Source organism: Rhinatrema bivittatum, chromosome 1, assembly GCF_901001135.1.
Source record: "Rhinatrema bivittatum chromosome 1, aRhiBiv1.1, whole genome shotgun sequence".
In the NCBI taxonomy this organism is placed as follows: domain Eukaryota; kingdom Metazoa; phylum Chordata; class Amphibia; order Gymnophiona; family Rhinatrematidae; genus Rhinatrema; species Rhinatrema bivittatum.
Genome location: NC_042615.1, coordinates 711,596,395 through 711,624,253, shown reverse-complemented (window position 1 = coordinate 711,624,253; position 27,859 = coordinate 711,596,395). Strand labels below are relative to the sequence as shown.

The following is a 27,859-nucleotide window of genomic DNA, read 5'->3' as shown; positions in this document are numbered from 1 at the left end:
TTCCCACAAGCGTGGCCTCTTCTTCTCGCGCAGGCACCCGATGCTCACCACTTCTTCTTCCGGGCCGCGGGAAGAAGAGAGCACGCCGGTGCCGCTCAGCACCGGCGTGCTCTCTTCTTCCCGCGGCCCGGAAGAGGAAGTGGTGAGCATCGGGTGCCTGCGCGGGAAGACTCCCGCGCAGGCACCCGATGACTCCAGCGCTGGCACCCGGCTGACTCCAGTCGTGCCGCTGCCGGCGTGCTCTCTCCTCCTCCTCCCCCCCCCCCGCGGCCCGGAAGAGGAAGTGGAGAGCATCGGGTGCCTGCGCGGGAAGAAGAGACCACACTAGCGTGGTCTCTTCTTCCGCGCAGGCACCCGATGCTCACAAAAAAGATATAATTGCGATGGAGAAGGTACAGAGAAGGGCTACCAAAATGATAAGGGGAATGGAACAGCTCCCCTATGAGGAAAGACTAAAGAGGTTAGGACTTTTCAGCTTGGAGAAGAGACGACTGAGGGGAGATATGATAGAGATGTTTAAAATCATGAGAGGTCTAGAACGGGTAGATGTGAATCGGTTATTTACTCTTTCGGATAGTAGAAAGACTAGGGGGCACTCCATGAAGTTAGCATGGGGCACATTTAAAACTAATCGGAGAAAGTTCTTTTTTACTCAACGCACAATTAAACTCTGGAATTTGTTGCCAGAGGATTTGGTTAGTGCAGTTAGTATAGCTGTGTTTAAAAAAGGATTGGATAAGTTCTTGGAGGAGAAGTCCATTACCTGCTATTAAGTTCACTTAGAGAATAGCCATTGCCATTAGCAATGGTAACATGGAATAGACTTAGTTTTGGGGTACTTGCCAGGTTCTTATGGCCTGGATTGGCCACTGTTGGAAACAGGATGCTGGGCTAGATGGACCCTTGGTCTGACCCAGTATGGCATTTTCTTATGTTCTTCTAGCTTCTCTATCTCTTCAGTATATGTTGTGCTTTGGTTTGAGTGTCCCATTCTTTCTTTTTTCCACCTAGTTTCTGAGATGCCTGTTTTGTTGGTATCTTCATCCAGAGCTATTAACTCTCCAGTCATATTTTTTAGAATGATTGCTTTTGTATATAGATACCTAAATGCATTGTTTGTATTCTTTTCTACAGCCTGCTTACTAGCAGTTGATTCAGGTCATTTGGAATCACTTATCTATATCTGCTCCATATATAAAATATACATGGGCGACCTCAGTTTTTGCACATCTTTACAGTCAGGATGCCCTAATTTCTGTTTTTAAATGGTATCCTTTATAGACACTCTCTTCCAAATTGTGTGCTTCAATTTTCAGAGCAATTGTCTGTTTTCCACCATAATCTAGTTTAAAATTTATTATATATTAGGGATGTGAATCGTTTTTTGACAATTTAAAACAATCGTCAGATATATTTTAAATCGTCAAAAATCGTTAGAGCCGCGATACAATAACAATTCTCCCGATTTATCGTCAAAAAATCGTAAATCGGGGGAGGGCAGGAAAACCGGCACACCAAAACAACCATAAAACCCACCCCGACCCTTTAAAACAAATCCTCCACCCTCCCGAACCCCCCCAAAATGTTTTAAATTACCTGGGGTCCAGTGGGGGGTCCTGGCGCGATCTCCCACGATTTCCCGCTCTCGGGCCACAGCTGCGTTAATAGAAATGGCGCCGGTGGCCCTTTGCCCTTACCATATGACAGGGCAAAGGTAGCACCGGCGCCATTTTGGTTCCTGACACCCGACGTCACGAGTGCAGGAGATCGCTCCCTGACCCCCGCTGGACCCCCAGGGACTTTTGGCCAGCTTGGGGGGGCCTCCTGACCCCCACAAGACTTGCCAAAAGTCCAGCGGGGGTCCGGGAGCGACCTCCTGCACTCGCGCCGTATTGCCAATATTCAAAATGGCGCCGGCGCTACCTTTGCCCTCACTATGTCATACGGGCGACGTCGGGCTGTATGACATAGTGTTTTCCAAGACTTTTTTCAGAGTCAGAATCCAACTTCTCCCTTAAAGACCATTTTTTTTTTAAATTTAAGATTGTTTTTATTATAAAAATAAAATAGAGGGAATTAAACACCATCATCAGTCATGCATTTCATCCCTCCCTTTCTGAAGTTCAATACTTATAACTATATAACAGGCCTGGGGAGCACTACCTTTGACCGAAGCAAGGTCAGATCTGGTAAGCTCTAAATTAAAAAAAGAATTGCAAAAGTTTGTAAATTGTGTCTTATTATTCATGCTTCTCTTTTGTTTGTCATGTATAATGTTTGTTTGGTTACATTTTCAGTGACTTCTAATCTATTCATTGAGTATACAACTCCTTGCCTTCTGACCCCATTCTAATTTCAGATGTCTATGAATATTGTAGTCTAGCAGATATCCTTGACTTTGAGAATGTTCACTTGTGTAATCCACTGATGCTGCTTGATATTAAACAATGTGAAATTGCTTACCTGTGATTGAGATTCTCTAATTACAGTATCTCTGTAACTTACACAACTCAACCATCTTCTCTTGTGGAGTTAAACTTTAAGTTCTGTCTTTGAACTTTACAACAGAGTAAATTGTGGCTTTGAGTGGATTTTGGCGGTATGTTTGCTTGGTTGTTGGCAATAGGTTCAAAAGTATCAAGTTTCTAAAAAAAAAAACAAAAAACAAAAAAAAAAACTGTCAACTTTAGGAGGCTGATTTGACTCAACATGAGATGACCCTAAGAGCCACTTACCTGGTAGGGAAGGAAAACATTGTACTCAAGAATTTCTGCTTTGCCTCAGCAATGCAGAATATCTCAATTCAGTTATAGTTTTAAGAACTCCCTACCAAAAGGGGAGGAGAGAAAAAATGTTTGACAGGTCATCGGCTGCCTTCAGAGAACATCTCTGACTATTAAGAAAATTTGATTTCTCTGAAGACAAACAGATCGTCGATCACATATGTGGAATTCCCTAGGTAAATGGGGAAAACAGCAAATAACCTAACTTTCAACAAGCAGTACATTATTTTTGTTGGGTTTTACCTGAATCACCAGGCTGATCCTAAGTGAATGGGTATTAGGGCAGGCTGGAGAATAAAATTGTTATTCAGTACTGGAGAAGAGGCTTCATGGGAGGCCAGAGAGGATGGTTAATGAAGCAATTGGACCTACCTGGCTTCTTTTAGGACATACAGAGTCACACCAATGACCAGGTCAGTGTTATACTTGAGCTTGGTTGTGGGCCCTTGGGTTGTGGTGAGAGCTGACTCCACCCACAGGGAGGAGCCCTGTGGGGACTCACCATGACAGGCGGGGTCTCAGCAGTGATGGACACAAGAGGCAAGAGGTTGTATTATACAGCAGAAAGTAACCCAAGGAGCGGGTTTGTAAACACAATCCAGAGTAGAAGACCTCAAGATGGATTCTCTAGTAATGGTCCGTAGAGCTGGGAAACCCGGGGAATACTTCCTCCTGGTAGTTCTTGTACAAGGTATCTCCGGTAGTGGCCCGCAGTGCGGGGTAGACCGGAGGCTGGTATAGGAAGTAGGCACAAGGCAGCGTGGATCCGGTAGTGGTCCTCAGAGCGGGGTAACCTGAGGATCCACACAGCGTGAAGAGAGGAGGAGAGGAGAGCAGATACAGTACTCACTCCGAAGGGTAGCAGAAGAGCTACTGTCGTAGTCGCAGTGGTGACCCGAGGCATGGGAACACTGGAGAGTTCTTCTGTAGTAGCAGCAAGAGGTGCTCACTTAAGCTGGAGAATGTGAGACTCGCAGAGAAAGCTCTCCAAGGAGCGGATAGCCCTGAGTGCAGCAAGGCCCCTGAGGAGTGGGTACCTGAGTCACTCAGTCTGGAACGCAGGAACAGTTAGGCGAAGCGTCTCTGAGTAGCGGTATAAGCAAGACGGAAATCCTTGCTAACTCATAGGTAGGAAGGTCCGGTAGGTTTAAATACACATAGGCAGGTGATATCATGCGGAGGGGACGCCCCCGAGATTCCCGCCATGATGTGGTTAAGACGGGGGCAGGCGCGTGCGCACGTGCCCTAAGTCACACCAGATTCAAGATGGTGACTGGGATCTTCCATGCCGTCCCGGGAACGCCAGGGTGGTCGGCTTGCAGAGGCAGTGGTGGCCATCTTTGCTAGAATTGGAGCTGCAGGGCAAAAAGAGGTGAGCAACAAAGGTTGCAGCCGTCTGTGCCCAACGGTCGCAAAAGTCAGCAAGACAATAGCCCTTTGGAGAAGCTGCTGCATACTATGAGTAACCAAGAGAAAGAGAAGACGTAGGTAGATACAAGGGAGTAACAGTTATACTAAGAGTCATGAAAAAAGAATTCAGTGGCAGGATACACAAAAGAGAGGAGACTAATCAGGGTGTCCAGAGCCAGCATGTCATTCCATTTCATACAACAGGATTATGTTCAAAAACAGAAAATAAACAAGATCATAGCATGCACATAGACACAACTCAGAGGTATAAGAAGAGGGAGCATTCACACCGGCAGAGTTAGACTAAATGACAACCATTAATGACAGCATGTGCCATACCCCAATGTCAGACAGGCAAGCACTGCTTGAAAGGACACTTGCAAATACATACCCCTTTCTCTGATGGACAACAGACATTTATAGTTAAATACTTCTGGAGTGGATCACCTCTCCCAATCATTGCTAGTCTTCCAGATTCTCATACCCCTAAGGGTCATCCACCTAACATCAGATCGTCCTTTTCCCACTGGCACCCAAGAGGCAAGGTACACACTCTTGATCACCAGATTGGTAGCAAGTACCTTACAGGGTCTGAGGAAGTCTGAAAAGAGTGATAAAAAATCATATAAATCTTTCATTAATAGACAAGACCAACAAATGCAATGCCTCAGAATTCCTCACCTCATTCCTTTCTTTTTCCCTTTTATTTAGTGTCACCTTATTTTTTAATTTGTCTGCTAATCAATGCAATGTAGTTAGTGGTTTACAATATATTTATTTATTTTTTATTTTATTAGTTTTTATATACCGCCGCTCATCAAAGATATCACGTCGGTGTACATAGAACAAAAATACGCAATTGCGTGTACATATAACAGAATAATAGTAGCTGAAATCCAAATTACATTAAAACAGTATAATACGGTATCAAGAACAACTTATTTAACTAATAATAGATAATAAAATATAGTAAAAAATAACTGTAATAGCATAACTTAATCTAATATCAAGGCAAAAAATGGAGGGAAGAGAGGGGTGGGGAGCAAATTGGAACGGGAAGGAAAAGAGAGGGTCAGGAGGGAAAGGGTTAAATACATATATACAGAAGGCAAAATAAGAGGTTATAAGAATGGTAACAGAAGTAGAAGGAATGAGCAGAAAAGGGCATGGAAGAAGTATTTATTTATTTATTTATTTAAATTTCTTATATACCGGCATTCGCGATGGGAGTCGCATCATGCCGGTTTACAAATAACAAGGTGTGACAACAGTACAAGTTAAGGGTAACAGAATAGGGAAAAGACAGAGTGATAGATTAGGTAAAGATGGAGTAATAGATTAAGGAAAAGATAAGTTAAAGATGGGGTAATAGATAAGGGAGAAGATGGAAAAGTTGACAGACTAAAAAAGGGAGTGATAAGAGTTAAGAAAGATCGTGTGGGTTAGTATAATGTTAGGAACAAGAGAGTTAGGGGGGAACAGGTAAGAATCAAGTATAGGCTTTAGTAAAAAGCCATGTCTTGAGCTTTTGCTTGAAAGTCTTAGAGGACGGTTCAAGGCGTAAGTCAGTGGGCATAGCATTCCATAGTATAGGGCCAGCTATGGAAATGGCACGAGCTTTGGTGGATACATATTTAAATAGTTTAGGTGAAGGGGTTTGTAGTGTAGCAATATAGGGATTTCTAATTGGCCTATTAGAATTATAGAATTGAAAGGTGTTGGCGGGCCAGTTCATTTCTGGGTTGTGGAGGGATTTGTGAATGAGTGATAATATCTTGTATACGATAGTGGACAGGGAGCCAATGTAGTTTCTTAAGTATGGGGGTAATGTGTTCCCTTGTAGGTGTATTAGTGAGGATGCGAGCTGCCATATTTTGCAGGATTTGAAGTGGATTTATGGAATTTTTAGGCAGACCTAATAGTAACGCATTACAATAGTCAATTTTCGAGAAGACCAAAGATTGTAACACAGTACGAAAATCAGTGAAGTGAAGTAGAGGTTTAAGTTTTTTCAGTGTATGGATCTTAAAGAAACATTCCTTAAGGGTAGCATTAATAAATTTTTTGAGGGACAATTGATCATCTAATAGTACTCCTAGATCTCGGACTTGTTGAGAAAAATGTGTGTGTGGTGGAATAATATTTATTGAGGGAGTAGCGTGTAGGGGGGTGGGAGGTGAAATAACCATAAGTTCTGTTTTTGTGGAGTTAAGGGCAAGTTGGATAGAGTTTAGGAGGTTGTTAATTGAAGTGAGTGTGGATTGCCAGATTTCAAGAGTTTTTGGAATGGAATCAGTAATGGGAATAAGAATTTGTACATCGTCAGCGTACAAAAAGTGAGGTAACTTGAGGTTTGAGAGGAGTTGGCAGAGGGGTAGGAGGTAGACATTAAATAGGGTGGATGAAAGTGAGGAGCCTTGGGGGACTCCCTGCACAATGAGGATTTCTTTAGATTCATGGTTGCCAACTTTGACTCTGTAATGTCTGTCGCTGAGGTAGGACCTAAACCATTTGTGGGCATGTTCAGTTATACCAATGTCGGAGAGGCGCTCAAGGAGGATCTGATGATTTACAGTATCAAACGCAGCAGAAATATCCAATAAGATTAGGAGATGGGATAGTCCTTTATCTAAGCTTTTGATTAGGTAATCAGAGAGAGAGAGAAGAAGGGTTTCTGTATTGTGTAATTTACGAAATCCGTATTGCGACGGAGACAGGATTTCATGTTCATCCAGGTAGTTACTAAGTTGGCAGTTAATAGTTTTTTCTAAAATTTTTGCAATGAACGGGAGATTAGAGATAGGACGGTAATTGGTAAGATCCGCTGGGTCAAGCTTGGGTTTTTTTTAGTGTGGGCTTGAGGATGGCTTGTTTTAATGGGAAAGGTACTATGCCAGAGTCAATTGAAGCGTTGATGATCTTTGAAATAGAGGGGGCTATTATATCAGGTATGGTGAGTAAATGCTTCGTCGGGATGGTGTCAGAGGGGTGGGATGATGGTCTAGCTTTTTTGAGTATGGATTCTATTTCCGTGGTAGAAGTGTGTTCAATCATTGTAAGTTTGGTAGAGAGTTTGCTAAGTTGCACGGTGCAACTATTTTTCACCGTGCAGATAAAAAATTAAAAGATAAAATAAACAGTATTAAAAATGAAAATTAAAAAAATATCTAAATGTAAAACTAAGTCACATTAAAAAAAAAAAGCACAAAAAATAAGTATTTGGATAAAAAAGAACAGAGAAGAATAAAATAACATCAAATGCTTGAGGGAAGAAAATGTCTTCAGACACTTTTGAAAGTTTATTTTTTTCTCACAGGACAAGCAGGATGGTTGTCCTCACAAATGGGTGACATCGAGGATGGAGCCCAACCACGGAAAACTTCTGTCAAAGTTTCAGGAACTTTGACTGGCCCCTACTGGGCATGCCCAGCACGGCACCAACCCTGCAGCCAGCAGGGGTCTCCCTTCAGTCTTCTTTTTTCCGCGTAGCAGTTGCCTCGCGGTTAAGGAGCTCTTACCACATTCCTGACAGGAATTCTTTAACCAATTTCTTGAAGAAAAAATTGCCCCTCAGGGGTCTCCCTTCTTCAAATTTTCCTCCGCGGGACTTCGGTAAGTTTTTGCCATCGTTTTGGTTGGCTACCGTCGAGTTCAGCCCTCGAGGCCTGTTGGCAGTCGACCATCCCGCGGCTAAATTTTTGGCATACGGCCATGGCGTCGGGGTTCTGTCGGTGCCCGGACTGTACACGTACTATGTCCATCACAGACCCACATAGAGTCTGTGTTTTGTGTTTAGGGAGTGAGCATGATGTCCTGACTTGCACCAAATGTGCCCTAATGACACCAAAAGGTCGCAAAGCCAGAATGGAGAAGATGGGACTCCTTTTCCATGCTCACACTCCGACGCCATCGATTGCATCAACGTCATCGGAACCGGCACCGTCGAAGTCTCATCATCATCGACAGCCTCCCGGTGACCGTCCGCCATCGACGTCTTCACGGCCATCGACTCCTGTCCCTTCCCCTGAAGATCGAGAGGATCGGAAAGAGAAACATCGCCATCGACATCATAAGTCTCGGACCGTCGAGGAATCGAAGTCATCGACCTCAGTACTGTCCGAGCCTCCTCTGAAGAAGTCTCGACCAGAAGTGGCACCGTCCACTCCTGTCTCGCAGACACTGAGGCAACCCTCACCCCTTCGGGGTTTGGGAGCCGCGATTCCACCGGCGACGGTGGTCCCTCCGCCTCAGCCTCCCTCTCCCGTAGAGCTGGGTCTTGTTACCCCAGGTCTCCGGGTAGAACTGGACCGGCTAGTCCAGGAGGCCATCGACAAAGCGATGCTACGGTTCCAGACTCCTCCGGCACCGAGAGTGGAACCGGTCACCGACCCGATTCCAGCGGCACTGGCACCGCTGCTTGCCCGCATGGAAGCGCTTATGACTGCCCTTCCACCGGCAATACCCGGGTCACTTCTAACTGCAGCAACCTTGGGCGTTGGCTTTCATTTTTTCAATCTAATATAGGAGTAAAAACAAACCACAGAGATCTATAAAATAGATTTTACACACCCATAATACTTTATTTGAGGATATTCAGCAGGACATTTATCCTGTTGAATATCCCTGATTATTTATCTGGCTAACTTTAGCTGAATAAGTTATCTGCTTCAGTTTTCTTTTTTTTTTTTATATTGGCCTCTTGGTTTGTTTTAAACGTATATATCAAAGTAGCAGGCATTGCTTTATTTATATTAAAACATAAGAAGTTGCAGTACTGGGTCAGACCGAGGGTCCTTCAAGCCCGGCATCCTGTTTCCAACAGTGGCCAGTCCAGGTTGCAAGTACTTGGCAAGTACCCAAACACTAATAATATCCCATGCTACTGATGCCAGTAATAGCAGAGGCCATTCCCTAAGTCAACGTGATTAATAGTAGTTAATGGACTTTTCCTCCAAGAACTTATCCAAACCTTTTTTAAAAGCCATATAAGCTAAAGTGCATTAACCACATCCTCTGGCAATGAATTCCAGAGCTTAATTGTGCATTGTGTGAAAAGAATTTTCTCTGATTTGTTTTAAATGTGCTACTTCCTAACTTCATGGAATGCCTCCTAGTTCTCTTACAATATGACCAGTCTCTATCCAAATTTACATTATTCCACTGACGCTGCGTCAGTGGAATAATGTAAATATGGATAGAGACTGGTATTATTGTAAGAGAACGTTTCACCTACCTATCCACTTTTAAAAAGTGTTGGAACTCTCTAGTGGTATTATAGATGCCTAGTTCTTACATTATCTGAAAAAGTAAACAACCGATTTACATTAACCCATGTTATTACTTTAATTTCAGAAAATATATAACATTTTATGTTTTCATCCTTTGCTTGCTGTATTTTAGGTTGTGGAAAACATTCTGAAAGTAAGCCCAGCAGAAGGTCCTCAAATGTTTCAGCCCCTCTTGCCTTCAGTTTTCAGGGGCATTATAGATGGTGAGGTAAGAATTTTGACTGACAGTATACTCCAGTATGTCTTATGCTCTTTTAAATTCTTGATAATTTATCAGATTTTCATTTTGCCTTTTCAACTTTATTATCTTTAGTCAGTATAGAAATAATGGTTTTGTTTGTTTCTGTAGATCCGCATCTTGTTCATCAGTACCATTTATGCCAATTATTTATATTAACTAGATCCCTAAATCTTTATCCATCCACATCAACTTCTTATCAGACTTAACCACAAGAAATTGTATGACATTAATATCATAAAATTCAACTCCATCGAAAATCCTTGAGAAGGTAGTGAGTCAAGAATAGAAGTTTTTTCTTTTTTCTTTCTTTTTTCCCTGCTTTCTAGGTGAAGTGTCAATAAATTGAGAAATGAATACTGTCAAGATTCCATATATATTGCCTTCATTTCTTTGGCTTCCATAAGCCTTTTTTACATTTTATTTTTCTTTACATTTTATTGTTTTGATCTTTTTCCAAATTCACTTCTATTAAAATATAAGTTAATTTAGAATTTAGTATCTTATTTTTGCCTTCAGTGTCCTTTCTCAATTTATTTTTTCATTTCTAATTTTCAGTTTTCTTGGCTGTTTTCTTTCTGTTTCCTTTTATTCCTATTTTCAGTTTGTTTCTAAGACTTCTACGGCTTATTTTTTTAAACTGAGATTTAGGTATTTATAGCCAGTTACCATCAAGCAGAGCAATATTTGTATGATATCCCTGTGTCTCTCTCCCTACCTCCCACCACCACCCCTTTCAGAATGCAATTATTGGGCCGATTCAGTAAAATGCGCTGGAGAGCCGGCGCTCCGAGGCTAGCAGGCTAGCGCCCAGACCACTCTCCTGGGCACACGATTCTCTATGCAAATGAGAGCCTGCGGTAAAAAGGAGGCACTAGGGACACTAGCACGTCCCTAGCACCTCCTTATTGGCAGAAGCAGGGGCTGTCAGCGGGTTTGACAGCCGATGCTTAATTTTACCAGCGTCGGTTGTCGAACCTGCTGAGAGCCACAGGTTTGGAAAATGGACGCCGGCAAAATTGCATGTCCATTTTCCAACCCGTGGGCACATTTTTTTTTTAAAGATTTTTTTTTATTTTTTTACTTTTGGGGCCTCCGACTTAATATCACTATGATATTAAATCGGAGGGTGTACAAAAAAGCAGTTTTTTCTGCTTTTCTGTACACTTTCCCGGTGCCGGCCAAAATTAACTCCTGCCTGTGGGCAGGTGTTAATTTCTGAGAGTAAAATGTGCGGCTTGGCTGCACATTTTACTTTCTGTATCGCGCGGTACTAACTAATAGGCTCATCAACATGCATTTGCATGTTGAGGGTGCTGTTAGTTTCGGGGGGGTTGGACACGCGTTTTCCATGCGCTATAACCCCTTACTGTATAAGGGGTAATAATAGCATATGGAAAACACGTGTCCAAACGGGGGCTAACTGTGCGCTTGGCCTGAGCACACTGTACTGAATCAGCCTGTATGTGACATGTGCATCAAGAAGCAAGGTATGCCATCCCATTATTTTTTTTATATCATCCATGTCAGAGACAACTCTCAACAAATTTTCACTAAGCGTTATTGTTTAATTGCATAGTATGGTATGACTAGTGGTAAATACTGGCTTTTGGTACAAAATATTAATTCTCTTGTAAGAGGAACATGCCATACTGGGTCAGACCAAGGGTCCATCAAGTCCAGCATCCTGTTTCCATCAGTAGCCAATCCAGGCCATAAAAACCTGGCAAGTACCCAAAAACTAAGTCTATTCCATGTTACCATTGCTAATAGCAGTGGCTATTTTCTAAGTGAACTTAATAGCAGATAATGGACTTCTCCAAGAACTTATCCAGTCCTTTTTTAAACACAGCTGCACTAACTGCACTAACCACATCCTCTGGCAACAAATTCCAGAGTAATTGTGTGTTGAGTGAAAAAGAACTTTCTCCGATTAGTTTTAAATGTGCCACATGCTAACTTCATGGAGTGCCCCCTAGTCTTTCTGTTATCTGAAAGAGTAAATAACCAATTCACATTTACCTGTTCTAGACCTCTCAAGATTTTAAACACCTCTATCATATCCCCCCTCAGCCATTTCTTCTCCAAGCTGAAAAGTCCTAACCTCATAGGGGAGCTGTTCGATCCCCTTTCTCATTTTGGTTGCCCTTCTCTGTACCTTCTCCATCGCAATTATATCTTTTTTGAGATATGGCGACCAGAATTATACACAGTATTCAAAATGCGGTTTCACCATGGAGTGCTACAGAGGCATTATGACATTTTCCATTTTATTCACCATTCCCTTTCTAATAATTCCCAAAATTCTGTTTGCTTTTTTGACTGCCTCAGCACACTGAACCGATGATGTCAATGTGTTTTCCACTATGACGCCTAGATCTCTTTCTTGGGTGGTAGCTCCTAATATGGAACCTAACATTGTGTAATTATAGCATGGGTTATTTTTCCATATATGCATCATCTTGCACTTATCCACATTAAACTTCATCTACCATTTGGATGCCCAATTTTCCAGTATCACAATCTGCTTGTGATTTAACTACTCTGAACAATTTTGTATCATCTGCAAATTTGATTACCTCACTTGTCGTATTTCTTTCCAGATCATTTATAAATATATTGAAAAGTACGGGTCCCAATACAGATCCCTGAGGCACTCCTTTGCCCACTCCCTTCCACTGAGAAAATTGTTCATTTAATCCTACTCTCTGTTTCCTGTCTTTTAGACAGTTTTGAATCCACGAAAGGTCATCGCCACCTATCCCATGACTTTTTACATTTCTTAGAAGCCTCTCATGAGGAACTTTGTCAAACACATTCTGAAAATCCAAATATACTACATCTACTGGTTCACCTTTATCTACATGTTTATTAGCTCCTTCAAAAAAGTGAAGCAGATTTGTGAGGCTATACTTGCCTTGGGTAAAGCCATGCTGACTTTGTTCCATTAAACCATGTCTTTCTATATGTTCTGTGATTTTGATATTTATAACACTTTCCACTATTTTTCCTGGCACTGAAGTCAGGCTAATTGGTCTGTGGTTTCCCGGATCGCCCCTGGAGCCCCTTTTAAGTATCGGGGTTACATTAGCCACCTTTCAGTCTTCAGGTGCAATGGATGATTTTAATGATAGGTTACAAATTTTTACTAATAGTTCTGAAATTTCATTTTTTAGTTTCTTCAGAACCCTGGGGTGTTTACCATCTAGTCCAGGTGATTTACTACTATTCAGTTTGTCAATCAGGTCTACCACATCTTCTAGGTTCACCGTGATTTGGTTCAGTCCATCTGAATCATTACCCATGAAAACCTTCTCCAGTACGGGTATCTTCCCAACATCCTCTTCAGTAACACCTAAGCAAAGAAATCATTTAATCTTTCTGCGATGGCCTTATCTTCTCTAAGTGCCCCTTTTACCCCTCGATCATCTAACGGTCCAACTGACTCCCTCACAGGCTATCTGTTTTGGATATATTTAAAAAAGATTTTACTGTTAGTTTTTGCCTCTACAGTCAACTTCTTTTCAAATTCTCTCTTAGCCTGTCTTATCAATGTCTTATATTTAACTTGCCAAAGCTTATGCATTATCCTATTTTCTTCTGTTGGATCCTTCTTCCAATTTTTGAATGAAGATCTTTTGGTTAAAATAGCTTCTTTCACCTCCCCTTTTAACCACGCTGGTAATCGTTTTGCCTTCTTTCCACCTTTTTTAATGTGTGGAATACAATTGGACTGAGCTTGTAGGATGGTATTTTTTTTAACAATAACCATGCCTCTTGCACACTTTTTATCTTTGTAGCTGCTCCTTTCAGTTTTTTTCTAACTATTTTTCTCATTTTATCAAAGCTCCCTTTTGAAAGTTTAGCACGAGAGCCATGGATTTGCTTACTGGCCCCCTTCCAGTCATTAATTCAAATTTGATCATATTATGATCACTATTGCCAAGCGACCCCACCACCGTTACCTCTCTCACCATATCCTGTGCTCCATTGAGAATAAGATCTAAAATTGTTCCTTCCCTTGTCTGTTCCTGAACCTATTGCTCCATAAAACTGTCATTTATTCCATCCAGGAACTTTATCTCTCTAGCAAGTACCAATGATACATTTACCCAGTCAATATTGGGGTAATTGAAATCTCCCATTATTACCGCACTACGAATTTAGTTAGCTAGATCAATGGTTTTCACACTTCGTGTCATGACCCAGTACTGTGTCGCAGCATTCCGGTGACTAGGCTGCAATTCTGCATAGCTCAGAGTGACTAAGCTATGTAGTTTCTGTACAGTCGGGCTTTTTGGCTGTCATCATTAAAACAATGTTGAGAGTATGGGTACTGCAAGCCTCAAATTTATTTATTGTTCTGTGGATATGCAGGTATGTATTTAGCCGCACAAGTAAATGACATCATCCAATAGTGCTATGGCAGAAAAACACATTCTCTAACCAGCCACACAGTCGGTTCTACAACAACAAACCCCTAATTGAATTCTTAGTAGATAATATAGAAATCGATCTCCCCGCTGTTATACTCTGTGACTTCAATCTACATGTAGATATTGTACCCCTGTCTTCTAGTTGTGAAACCTTCTTATCTTCTATGACTGCCACAGGCTTTCAACAAATTGTGAACTTGCCAACACATAAAGTAGGCCACACACTGGATCTCCTGTTTATTAACCCTCAGATGCAAAATACTGACCTGCTCACAAGTACGCCCATCCCCTGGTTCGACCATTGTTTGATCTCAGCTTACCTTATTATGCATAACTCAAAATGTGACCCATTAATTCGAAAAACATGGATTGAATACAGAAAACCTTGTAGACAAGACGATCTACTAGAACTCCTGCCAGAAGCTCTTAAAAAAACTAGACCTAACTGATACTAATACTGCTGTTAATTCCTGGATGACAATAACTAATGACTTGGCCAACACTTGCTGTCCATTAATTAAGAAAGAAATTGCTTAAAAAGCCAGAACCGCTTGGTATACCTCAGACCTCAAATCAATAAAACGCTCCCTTAGGAATACTAAAAAAAATGGCGCAAAAATCCCACATCATCATCGTTAAGCAATTATAGAATTTTGCTTCATAAACATAGTGAGCATCAATAAAACCAAATGAGATGATTATTCAAAAAAAATCCACGACTTCCATTTCAACCCTAGAGTCCTATTTTCCTATGTCGCTGATCTAATTAATCCCACACCTAACTCAAGCCCTACTGATAGCACTGAAATGCAATACAATGAACTCGCAAAATTCTTTAGAGACAAATCTCTTAATCTGATAAATAACATCCCTATAGATAAAACAAATACTATAATGCTGCCAACTAACATGGGAACCACATGGTCCAATTTTGAAAATATCTCTTCCACTAAAGTGGAAACCCTCATAAAAAGAAAATGAGTCCATCCGCCCATCCCTCTGATGCCATACCTATTAAATTTTTAAAGCTGGTCCCTTATATCATTGCTAAACCATTGGCTGACATAATTAATCTTTCTCTTAACCAAGGTTTTCTTCCTCACAGACTAAAATGTGCAATTATTAAACTAATTAAAAAAAATCTAATACAAATTCATCAGATCCATCTAATTTTAGACCTATTTCTAATTTGCTACTGTTATCAAAAATCATTGAAAAAAGTAGTCCATCAACAACTTTCAGAACATCTGGAGAACCAGAACATCCTCTATCCCTCTCAATTTGGCTTCCAAAGATTCTTTAGTACTGAGACCCTCTTAGTTTCTCTTATGGACACTGTCCTGAGAGGCCTAGATAATGGACAATCATACCTCCTTATAATGTTTGTTATATCTGCAGCTTTCGATACAGTTAACCACAAAATCTTATTAGATAGATTAAGAGAAATAGATCTGACGGACACCACTTATCAATGGTTTGAATCATACTTAAGTAACAGGTCATATAGAGTTAAAATAAATATTCATGAATCAGAACAAATAAAAATCATTCATGGTGTTCCACAAGGATCCTCATTGTCATCAACACTTTTTAATCTATATATGCTTTCCCTTTGCAAGTTTTTATCAGGCATTGGATTAACTCATTTTATCTACGCTGATGACGTCCAGATCTTAATTCCAATTATAGACTCCATTGAATCTGCATTAAAACTTTGGGGGATTTGTCTTGCTTCTATAAAGCGATTTTTAGCTCAAATGAGCTTATCCTTAAATTCAGCCAAGACAGAGCTTCTTATACTTTGCCCCAAACTTAATAATCCAACTGCATTAAATATAACAACAGCGGCTAGTAAACACTCTGTTTCCTATGAAGCTAAAGACGTTGGGGTCATGCTCGATAGTGAATTAAATGGTAAAAATTGGATGATAAATCTAATTAAAGATGGCTACTTTAAGTTACATGTTTTGAAAAAATTAAAACTGCTCCTCCATAATCATGATTTTAGAACAGTTCTTCAAATATTCCTTTTCTCAAAACCAGACTATTGCAGTGCTCTACGTTCAGAACTTCCTGCCTCCACCATTAGACCCCTTCAACTTTTGCAGAACTCCGCTGCTAGAATTCCAACAAATACCAAAAGATCTGAACACATAACTCCAATTTTAAAAGAATTACCCTTGCTCCCAATCATATACCGTACTCAGTTTAAAACATTATCATTAATTCACAAAACACCAAAACACTATATAACGATAAAATGGAATGGCTCACTGCAGCATTGCATTTTCACAGTCCACAGAGAACTGCAAGTAATGGGACACTACCTATCCCTTCCCCCAAAACAGCACACTAAATGTCGTAAGACAAAGAGCCATAACAATTGCAGGTCCTCAGCTATGGACCTCAAGACTTAAGAATGGAACCAAACATTAGAACATTTAAGAAGGGCATTGAAACCTGGCTCTTTCAATAAGCATTCACATAACATTTGCTGATATAATTAATTCCTCATTCATCTTATTTATAACCTAGTTAACCATTTTATTAGAAATTTCAGAATTTTATATAGTGCTTAATTGTATTTAATATTTTAACTGTACTTCTATATTTTGCATTTTTTATTGTATTTTATACTGTGATTTCTTTTACTGAATCTTATACTTCATTTATTGTAAACTGATGTGATGTACCTTATGAACATTGGTATATAAAAACAAATAAATAAAAATAATAAACCTCGATTCAACAAGGGGCCCAGCAGAGACAACCTCAGAATATGTCCCAAAAATCTAATCAGCATTTTTGACTGTCTGTTTCGTAGCCTTTCCCACTTTCATCAGATTCTTCCACTGTGGGGAAGGCTACAATATTTCTAGCATCAGTGATATCACATCTCTGCCAACAATTGGGTTCCACAGATAATCAGATGTCCAGTCCAGTCTGCCTCTTCCCTTTACATCAAAATGAGTATCTTATTTCTTTAGATCAGCATCACCTTCTGAAACAAAAAATAAATTTGCTATTAGTTTCTTGAACAATAGAACCAGTCCTACAGGAAGAACTGAGAAAGAGATTTTACTGTAGGTACTTCCTAATCCTGAAAGACAGGATGTCTTTGGCTTATATTAGACCTCAGAAATTTAAATTAAGTTCTGAAGAGAAAACGTTCAGAATGAATTCTTTATTCACTAATTCTCCCACTCCTCGAGATAGGAGATTGGCTCATCTAGATCTAAAAGATGCCTACATGCACATACCCTTTCACAGGTTACTCAGAAAATACCTAAGATTCACATGAGGAAATTGTTACTTTCATTATTGAGTTCTTCCTTTCGATCTATTTATTTATTTTTAACTTTTTTATACCAACGTTCCTGTATAAAATACAAATCACACCAGTTTACATCGAAACTGGAAAAGACGCCAGGGGGCGATACAAGTAACGTGTGATACAATTAACTACAAGCAAGCGAATGTTAGATGTTAAATAAACAATAAAAACATAAATACCTTAACTTCAAGCTGACTATGAAAACTCTTATTAAATTATGAGTGCTCTTATTAAATTATTAAATTACAGAGAATGAACAAATTGAAATTGCCATATTAAAAGCGCTCACAACCTTCAGAGTAACAAATTAACAGAGTAACAAATTAACTGCCAACGTTACAACTCTCACAACCCTAAGAGCAAGATAGCGGAATGCATTAGACTACATTTGGGTTCATTTGAGCTCTATTACGTTATAGGTAGAATTAAAGGCCTGAATCCAGTAAGGCTGAATTGGACCGCAAAAAGTAAGAAACTGGCTACTCTAGTGAGCAGGTGGATGTAAGGGCCCCTAAGGGTAGGATCTAAGGGCCCTTAAAGGTAAGCTATAAAGGGCCCATAACGGAAAGATAAGATCTGAAGAGATTTGGGTGTGGGAGACCTTGCCATGGGAGGCATCTGGGGTTGTTATCTTCCAAAAAGTGTTTGGTTGAAGAAGGCTTGGCTGCGAGGACAAATCTAGCAGTAGCTCCAAGAGTATTCAACAAATGTTTGGCAGTCGTAGTTGCCGATCTCAAACAAAACAATATTCTAGTCTTTCCTTACTTAGAAAATGGATTAATATCAAGCAGATCCTTAGAGGAATCCAAATGCATAATTTCTCATATAATTAAGATACTGGAAACTTTGAGTATCATAGTGAATATACAGAAGACTTAGACAATTCCAACTCATCGATTAGAGTTCATAGGGACTCAACCAGATTCTAAACATGTAAAAGTGTTTCTCCCATACCAAAGGATACACATTTAATGAAGATAATACAAGCAATACCATCTCCATCACATAGCAACTACTGTACAGATGACACATTTTGCACAATTAAACACGAGGCAAATGCAGTGGCATCTAAGGCACCATTGGAACCAGCTGTACAACCAATGTCTTACAGAATTCCTTGTTCAAGCTGCCCTTTTTGGTCCTTACAGTGGTAAATGAACCCTTCCAATCTATTTTGAGGGCAACCTTTCTAGCCACTACAAATACAGAAAATCTTGATTTCAAATCCTTCTCTTCAGGGGTAGGAAGCTCATCTCAACATCATGTGTACTCAAGACATGGTCCAAAAGAGAGTCTGCTCCTGTACATCATTATCTTATAATTCAAGTCACTCCTATGTTTTGAGCCCTGTATAAAAATATCAGTTTTCCAAATTCAAATGGACACTATAATAGCAATGTTCTATATAAACAAATAAGGGGAGATGGGTCAGTGAAGCTCTGCAAACAGGCTATCAGAATATGGAATTGGGCTCTTCTATGGAAAATACATCTATTTGCTGTTTATTTACCAGGAGAGGACAACTCTGTCATAGTCTTCAACTAAATGAGTTTTCTCCTCCCCAACTCAATACAATATATTTTCAACTTGTGAGGAGCTCTGTAAATAGATCTCTTTGTATCTCCAAGCAATCTCAAACTTCCTCTGTTTTGGTGAGAGGAACCAGCACAAAATTCTCCAAACAAAAAAAAACAGTTTTGCAATAACTTTGGAAAAGGAGTTGCTGTATGCATTTCCTTCAATTCATCTAAACTTAAAAAGTTCTCAATTTAAGAAAAGACAAGGGAACAGTAATATTCATAGCTCCCTTTTGTCCTTGCCAAGCATGATTTCTTTGGCTTCAAAGACTAGTGCTAGCACCACTATTTGCCTGCACATATTTCCAAACTTATTGATTCAAAACAACGACACCTTCTTCATCTCAGTCTACCTTCTCTAGCTCTAATTTAAGCAATCCAATTTGCAGTGAAATTCAACAGATAATATTGGCAGCAAGGAAGCCTTCCACCAGAAAATCTTATAATTGTAAATTATAAGGCTAGGACCCTTTCAAATATTCAACCTCCATCTTTCTCATTCTGGTCTCAAACCAAATTCATTCAGAGTTCCTCTAAGTGACATACCATCAACAGTGTAGAGGTTTACCACTATATCATCATCATCCTTTGGTTACTAAATTCATCAAAAGGCTTTACCATTTATGTCTTCTTATTAAAGAACCTATGGCTCAGTGGGATCTAAATGTAGTTATTTCTCAGTTGATGAAGCCTGTGTTTGAGCTGTTAGCAACTGTTGAATTAAACCCTGTCTCCTTTTTAAAGGTTAGCTCCAACAGCCTGGTTCCACCCTGGTTAAGGTGGATCCCATCACTTCAAAAAAGACTCCCCTTTCCCTAAAAGGTTCCCCAATTCATTACAAACCTGAATCCCTCTTCTTTGCACTATCTTCTCTTCCACGCTTTGAGACTCTGGAGCTCTGCCTGCCTCTGGGGACTTACGAGTGGAACAGGGAGCATTTCAGAGAATGCTACCCTGTAGGTTCTGGCTTTCAGTTTTCTACCTAAGTGCCTAAACTTGGCTTCCAGAGCCTCCCTCCCACATTTTCCTATGTCATTGGTGCGCACATGTACCACGACAGCCAGTTAATCCCCAGCACTGTCTAAAATCCTATCTAGGTGAAGGGTGAGGTCTGTCACCTTCGCACCAGGTAGGCATGTTAGCAGGCGATCCTCACGCCCACCAGCCACCCGGCTGTCTACATTCCTAATAATCAAATTACCAACTATGACGGCCGACCTAACCCTTCCCTCCTGGTTAGTAGCCTTTGGAGACACATCCTCGGTAGGAAAGGACAATGCACCACCTGGAAAGCAGGTCCTTGCTACTGGATCCTTTCCTGCTGCACCAGTTTGATGCTCTCCGAACATGAGACCTCCTTCCTCCCAGGCAGCACCAGGTCTGCCAGTCTGAAGTTGGGACTTGGCTACTATGCCCCTGAAGGTCTCATCTATATACCTCTCTGTCTGCCTTTGCTCCTCCAGGTCTGTCAATCTAGCCTCCAGAGATCGGACTCGTTTTCTGGAGACAGGAACTCTTTGCATCGATGCACACGTACAACTTCTCACCGGCGGGTAAAAAATCATACATGTGACACTCGATGCAAAAGACTCAACCTCACTGTTAAGATTCTCAACTGTTCGTGTCCTTTGATCCCAAGAGTTTGGGAAGGGCAGTTGCCAAATAAACTCTGTCCAATTGCCTGTCAGTTTGTATAAAGCACTGCTATGCTCCGGCTGGCTGGCTTACAGATTACAGACACTATGAAGGCTCCTCAAATGAGAGTGTTGGCAGTTTCAGTGGTTCATCTCAGGGCCACTTTTATTGAAGGCATTTGCAAAGCTGCTACTTGATTCTGTTCACATTTTAGTCTCACTATTGTCTAGATAGCATGTCAAGGAGATCATAACTTTGAACAAGCAGTTCTCGGCACAGCCTTTTCACCCAATAATCCATTCTCACCTGGTGGAGCTAGATTGACTTAAGTGATTGCTTTGCAATGCAGTCCTCAGCTTGGGACTCTCCCCACATTAAGACCCCTGCAGCAAATAGGAATAAAGGAGCTGGGCACAACATGGGTGTGGAGCGAAGTCCCAGGGTAGGCATGGAGGGGAGAAGGGAGTGAGGAAGGGGATGGTAAGCAGGATGGAAAGGTGGGTGGGCAGTGGTAGGAAAAATGGGCAGCGCCAAGGCAGGCAATGGGCAGAAAAGCCCCTGACAAGTGGTGATAACCTCTTTTTTTTTTTTTCACCAAAAAAGCACCGCTAGAGCTTACTACATACTGCATGAGTGCTTTGCCAGCAAAATCTGAAATTTCACAGGTAAGGAATGGTTCAGCTGCAGAGGTGACTCAGCGGCATAAGAGGTGTGCAATCAGGTGGGGACTGGGGCATGGCTATTACACGCTGGCTCCATCTTTCCTCAAAAACAGCTAATGGCTTGGCCTGGGAAAAATACATTTGGTGACTGCTGCGATGCATGTGTTGGACATTCACTCTGGGGCTTGTGGGACCACAGCTACAGTGATTTTTATGGCCTGATTTTGAATAACAATTTAAAGTGGCATCAGAAAGACATATAAGTGTAGGACACTAGTCATCCCATGGTCATAGCTAGACTGTAAGACAAGGGTGGACAAACTACAACCCACGAGCCATATCCGACCCTTTCTTACTTTTAATCTGGCTTATGGAAGAAATTTTAAAATGGATTAGATGCGGCCCTCCGAGGCTTTTGCAGCCTGCCTGAGTTATTAATGTCATCATTAAAGGCCCAAAATGTTGCTTTTTTGCTCATGCACTGAAATGGCCTTTGATGATATCAGAGGGCAGGAAGGCAGCAAGACCAGCTTCGGCAGGCAGACGGATGTCAGCATCGTAATGTGACCTGGCTGACAAGGAGAAACCCTAATAATTGGAGCTGGTGGGATTCCCACCAGCAAGGAGAGATTTAAAAGATGTGGCAGCGTCGCCCACCGGAGCCAAAAAAGAAGATAGACACGGCAACGGTGCTGAAAACAAAGAGAGATGTGACAATGGCGCCTGCCTGAGACCAGGCCGGCAGGGCTGAAAAAGAAGAAAAAATATGTGGCGGCAGCTCCTACCAGAGCCCAGGCCACTGGTGCCAAAGGAGGGGAAGGGAGATATGGCAGTGGCGCCTGCCAGAGAAGAAGGGAGAACGAGTGGTAGGCCGCCACTTCAACCCAGGCCAGTGTGGCTGAAGAATGAGCAGATGTATAAATGTGTGTTTGGTGACGTATTTGTGTGCATGGCTGTGAAAGAGAGAGAGAAAGACTGGGAACCTGCTTGTGTGTGTGCCCTTGAAAAAGAGAGAGAGATTGGAAGCCTGCTTGTGTGCATGCCTGTGAATGAGACAGGGAGCCTGCTTGTGTGCATACCTGTGAAAGAGAGAGAGATTAGGAGCCTGCTTATGTGTGTGCCTGTGAAAGAGAGAGAGATTGGGAACTTGCTTGTGTGCATACCTGTGAAAGAGAGAGAGATTAGGAGCCTGCTTATGTGTGTGCCTGTGAAAGAGAGAGAGATTGGGAACTTGCTTGTGTGCATACCTGTGAAAGAGAGAGAGATTAGGAGCCTGCTTATGTGTGTGCCGGTGAAAGAGAGAGAGATTGGGAACTTGCTTGTGTGCATACCTGTGAAAGAGAGAGAGATTAGGAGCCTGCTTATGTGTGTGCCGGTGAAAGAGAGAGAGAGATTGGGAACTTGCTTGTGTGCATACCTGTGAAAGAGAGAGAGATTAGGAGCCTGCTTATGTGTATGCCTGTGAAAGAGCGAGAGATTGGGAGCCTGCTTGTGTGTGTTCCTGTGAAAGAGAGAGATTGGGCGCTTGCTTGTATGCATGCCCGTGAAAGAGAGAGATTGGGAGCCTGCTTATGTGCGTACCTGTGAAAGAGAGAGAGAGAAATTTGGAGCCTACTTTTGTGTGCCTTTGAAAAAGAGAGAGAGATTGGCAGCCTGCTTGTGTGTGTGACTGTGAAGAGAGTGTCTACAAACTCAGGGTGACTAGAAATGAAAAGTTTCCAGGTATGGAGATGGAAGAGATTTTTTTTTTTAATCCTTATTATTGGGTGTTTGATATGTCTGCTGTTTTGAAATATGTGATTGATTTGGGGGAAATGTTTAAAGGTTTTTTTTATCCCTTATTCTTCTTAATTATTAGTTGATCTATTTGTCATCTGTTTTGAAATATGCTTTTTATTAGTATATTTTTCTCACTGTTATGGCTGATTAATATTTCTTGACTTTGTTTTATGAGGAAGAGTAATATTTCTGGTTTTGATGTATTACTCTGGCGTATAGAGTTTCCAGTCCACATTTTTTTTGCACATTTCTATTTATACTTTATGGCCTGAATTTGTGTCTGAAGTAAGGTAGTCTGCTAGCTGGGAAAATGCTTTGTACCTGTTGCGTTGAAGGTTTTTCTGATTTTGGTAGAGGCTGGGGATCCATGATTGAAGGGCTCATTGTGTGCTAAAAATGATGGCACTTAAGCCTGCTGGATACTGAAATGCCTGCAGCAGGTGGTGGAGATTTGATTGCTGTGTCAAGGACCTGTCGTGCCTCACCCCACCGGCACTTGTTGCACTTGATAGCTTGTGATGTGGCCCCAGCACAAAAAAGTTTGCCCACCCCTACTGTAAGGGATATGTTAAGACACTAGCATGCATGTAAGTTAAGATGTTAAGGGGCAGATTTTCAAAGGGGTACGCGCGTACCCCCCGAAAACCTGCCCCAAGTTCCCCCTGCACACGCCGAACCTATGTTGAATAGGCTTGGCGGCGCGCGTAAGTCCCGGGGCGTGTAGGGGGCGGGGCTGCGGGCGTGGCCGAGGCCTCAGGCAGGCGTACCTTTTCGAACAAAGGTAGGGGGGTTTAGATAGGGCTGGGGGGGGGTGGGTTAGGTAGGAGAAGGGACGGGAAGGTGCGGAGGGGTGGAAGGAAAGTTCCCTCCGAGGCCGCTCTGATTTCAGAGCGGCCTCGGAGGGAACGGAGGCAGGCTGCACGGCTCGACATGTGCAGGCTGCTGATTTTGCACAGCCTTGTGCACGCCAACCCCAGATTTTAAAGGATACGCGCGGCTATGTGCGTATCTATTAAAATCCGGCATACGTTTTAAAAATCTACCCCTAAGTTTTGTAGTTGTTGTCACTGTTGATGCTGTGGCCATTTTGTATTTACAAAAAAATTTAAGAATTAAAGTTGTTTTTGCAGTGAACAACGGTGTGATCACTGACAGTCAAATTTAAGACAACTAAACGAATATGTGGTTTGGGGTTGATTCTTCTGGGGATGACACTTAAATCTGCCCATGTTGTGCCTAATTGCCTGCTTGTCAAAAGGAGAAAGCAAGTTTTTACCTGTAAATAAGATTCTTGATAAACAGCAAGATGAATTAGCCATACTTAATACCTGCCGGCCTTCCTGGAGAGTTGACTACCTTGGTAAAGTTTCAGTGCAGGAAGAGAATAGTGGGCTCCCGAAAGAGTGCATGGGGATGGGAAATACCTCCAAGTACCTGAATGTAATCCACTTTGAAGTGCTGAAAAAAGGGCAAAAAAAAGCAGAATATAAATCTAAATAAATAAATAAATAAAAATGCATGTGACACCTTTCTTGCATACTCAATAAAATTGTTACTGAGCTCTGAGAGCTGGGTCTATATCAGCGCTGTCAGTTGATAATTACCTACACACGTTTTGGCTAATGTGACTACAGAGAGCCATGTTTACAGGGAAGCAAACTTGCTGTCCTGCACTTCCTATGGTTTACTTTCATAATAAGTTTTCTTCAATGTATGGGCTTAAGAACATAAGAAAATGCCATTCTGGGTCAGACCAAGGGTCCATCAAGCCCAGCATCCTGTTTCCATCAGTAGCCAATCCAGGCCATAAGAACCTGGCAAGTACCCAAAAACTAAGTCTATTCCATGTTACCATTGCTAATAGCAGTGCCTATTTTCTAAGTGATCTTAATAGCAAGTAATGGACTTCTCCAAGAACTTATCCAGTCCTTTTTTAAACACAGCTGCACTAACCACATCCTCTGGCAACAAATTCCAGAGTTTAATTGTGTGTTGAGTGAAAAAGAACTTTCTCTGATTAGTTTTAAATGTGCCCCATGCTAACTTCATGGAGTGCCCCCTAGTCTTTCTACTATCCGAAAGAGTAAATAACCGATTCACATCTACCTGTTCTAGACCTCTCATGATTTTAAACATCTCTATCATATTCCCCCTCAGCCGTCTCTTCTCCAAGCTGAAAAGTCCTAACCTCTTTAGTCATTCCTCATAGGGGAGCTGTTCCATTCCCCTTATTTTGGTAGCCCTTCTCTGTACCTTCTCCATCGCAATTATATCTTTTTTTGAGATGCGGCGACCAGAATTGTACACAGTATTTAAGGTGCAGTCTCACCATGGAGCGATACAGAGGCATTATGACATTTTCCGTTTTATTCACCATTCTCTTTCTAATAATTCCCAACATTCTGTTTGCTTTTTTGACTGCCGCAGCACACTGAACCAACGATTTCAATGTGTTATCCACTATGACACCTAGATCTCTTTCTTGTGTGGTAGCACCTAATATGGAACCCAACATTGTGTAATTATAGCATGGGTTATTTTTCCCTATATGCATCACCTTGTACTTATCCAGATTAAATTTCATCTGCCCAATTTTCCAGTCTCACAAGGTCTTCCTGCAATTTATCACAATCTGCTTGCGATTTAACTACTCTGAACAATTTTGTGTCCTCTGCAAATTTGATTATCTCACTCATCGTATTTCTTTCCAGATCATTTATAAATATATTGAAAAGTAAGGGTCCCAATACAGATCCCTGAGGCACTCCACTGTCCACTCCCTTCCACTGAGAAAATTGTCCATTTAATCCTACTCTCTGTTTCCTGTCTTTTAGCCAGTTTGCAATCCACAAAAGGACATCACCACCTATCCCATGACTTTTTACTTTTCCTAGAAGCCTCTCATGAGGAACTTTATCAAACGCCTTCTGAAAATCCAAGTACACTACATCTACCCGTTCACCTTTATCCACATGTTTATTAACTCCTTCAAAAAAGTGAAGCAGATTTGTGAGCCAAGACTTGCCTTGGGTAAAGCCATGCTGACTTTGTTCCATTAAACCATGTCTTTCTATATGTTCTGTGATTTTGATGTTTAGAACACTTTCCACTATTTTTCCTGGCACTGAAGTCAGGCTAACAGGTCTGTAGTTTCCCGGATCCCCCCTGGAGCCCTTTTTAAATATTGGGGTTTCATTTGCTATCCTCCAATCTTCAGGTATAATGGATGATTTTAATGATAGGTTACAAATTTTTACTAATAGGTCTGAAATTTCATTTTTTAGTTCCTTCAGAAATCTGTGGTGTATACCATCCAGTCCAGGTGATTTACTACTCTTCAGTTTGTCAATCAGGCATACCACATCTTCTAGGTTCACCGTGACTTGATTCAGTCCATCTGAGTCATTACCCATGAAAACCTTCTCCATTACGGGTAGCTCCCCAACATCCTCTTCAGTAAACACCGAAGCAAATAAATCATTTAATCTTTCTGCATGGCCTTATCTTCTCTAAGTGCCCCTTTAACCCCTCGATCATCTAACGGTCCAACTGACTCCCTCACAGGCTTTCTGCTTTGGATATATTTTAAAAAGTTTTTACTGTGAGTTTTTGCCTCTACAGCCAACTTCTTTTCAAATTCTCTCAGCCTGTCTTATCAATGTCTTACATTGAACTTGCCAAGTTAAATGTAAAGTTTTTAAAAAGGGAAGGCTCCCTCAAGAGCATACAGTAAGCCATTAAGATATAGCTTTACTATCAAGCTTAATTGTTTTGAAGCTGTGGTCTGTTTCTCTCCCTCCCCCTTGTTATATTATTTATGATGGTGTAATCCTGCAGGTGAGTATTTCTATATAGCAACTGTTGGTCAGTTAACAGCAGTGGTTACCAAATATGATTCTTGAGAACCCCCAACACATCTGTCTTCCAGAGTAACCAAATATATACTGACTGAGTTCTTAAAGCTAAATGTATGAAAATAGATCCAGAAATACTCTCATGGTGGATATAATAAAAGCAGACTTGTTTGGGCGTTTCAATGACAGATTGTGAGCCACTGTACTACAGTATGATGCTAAGCATACCTTAGTGTTTTTAATCATTAGAAGGGTAGGATTTTGCTGGCTTTAGGATAATCCTAGTTTAATACTTTTTTCTTTTTGGTTTCCACTATTCAGGAGAAGTTCCTGATTTCGTTTTCATTGATTACTATTGGATATGAAAGCGGCTTATTTTTCTAATATCTGTCTGTGATTGTCCACCTTTTAATTTAACAAATACAGATAGATGATCCTAGTTCTTACAGTAGTTGTCTTACGATGAATCTTTTTTGAAAAGCTGCTTGTTTGAGCCACCAAAAATGCATCACTTATGTTTTATAGATGACATACATAAACTATTAATCAAATATTTAATGATTAAGTAATGAATAATATTCTTACCATTAACGTGCTATTGTAAAAAGAATCTTATTTTAAGAATGACTGTTCTACTTTCATCCGGAATTATTCATGAATTGCTTTGTACATTTTATTGATGGCTAAATGTCATTGCTTCCCAGTGTGGTAAGTGAGGATTCAGAAGAAATGAAAAAACATGATAGAAGCCAATGATATCTTATAGACTAACTAAAGCGCTTTCCTTTAAAAATTTGGGCTGATGAGAAAATGCAGGTAATTTAGGTATACTTTTCACCTATGCTGAAGAAAGTGCAAAGTAC

The 27,859-nt window shown here is 41.0% G+C and overlaps 1 protein-coding gene across 1 annotated transcript in view; it reads left to right on the top strand.

Moving 5' to 3' along the window:
* Positions 1 to 27,859, top strand: part of IPO11 (importin 11) — a 1,257,051-nt gene that overhangs the window by 693,628 nt on the left and 535,564 nt on the right. Inside the window, exon 25 of the mRNA XM_029576426.1 lies at positions 9,594 to 9,689. Within this exon, the coding sequence (XP_029432286.1) occupies positions 9,594 to 9,689 (96 nt within the window). The remainder of the gene's footprint in view (positions 1 to 9,593; positions 9,690 to 27,859) is intronic.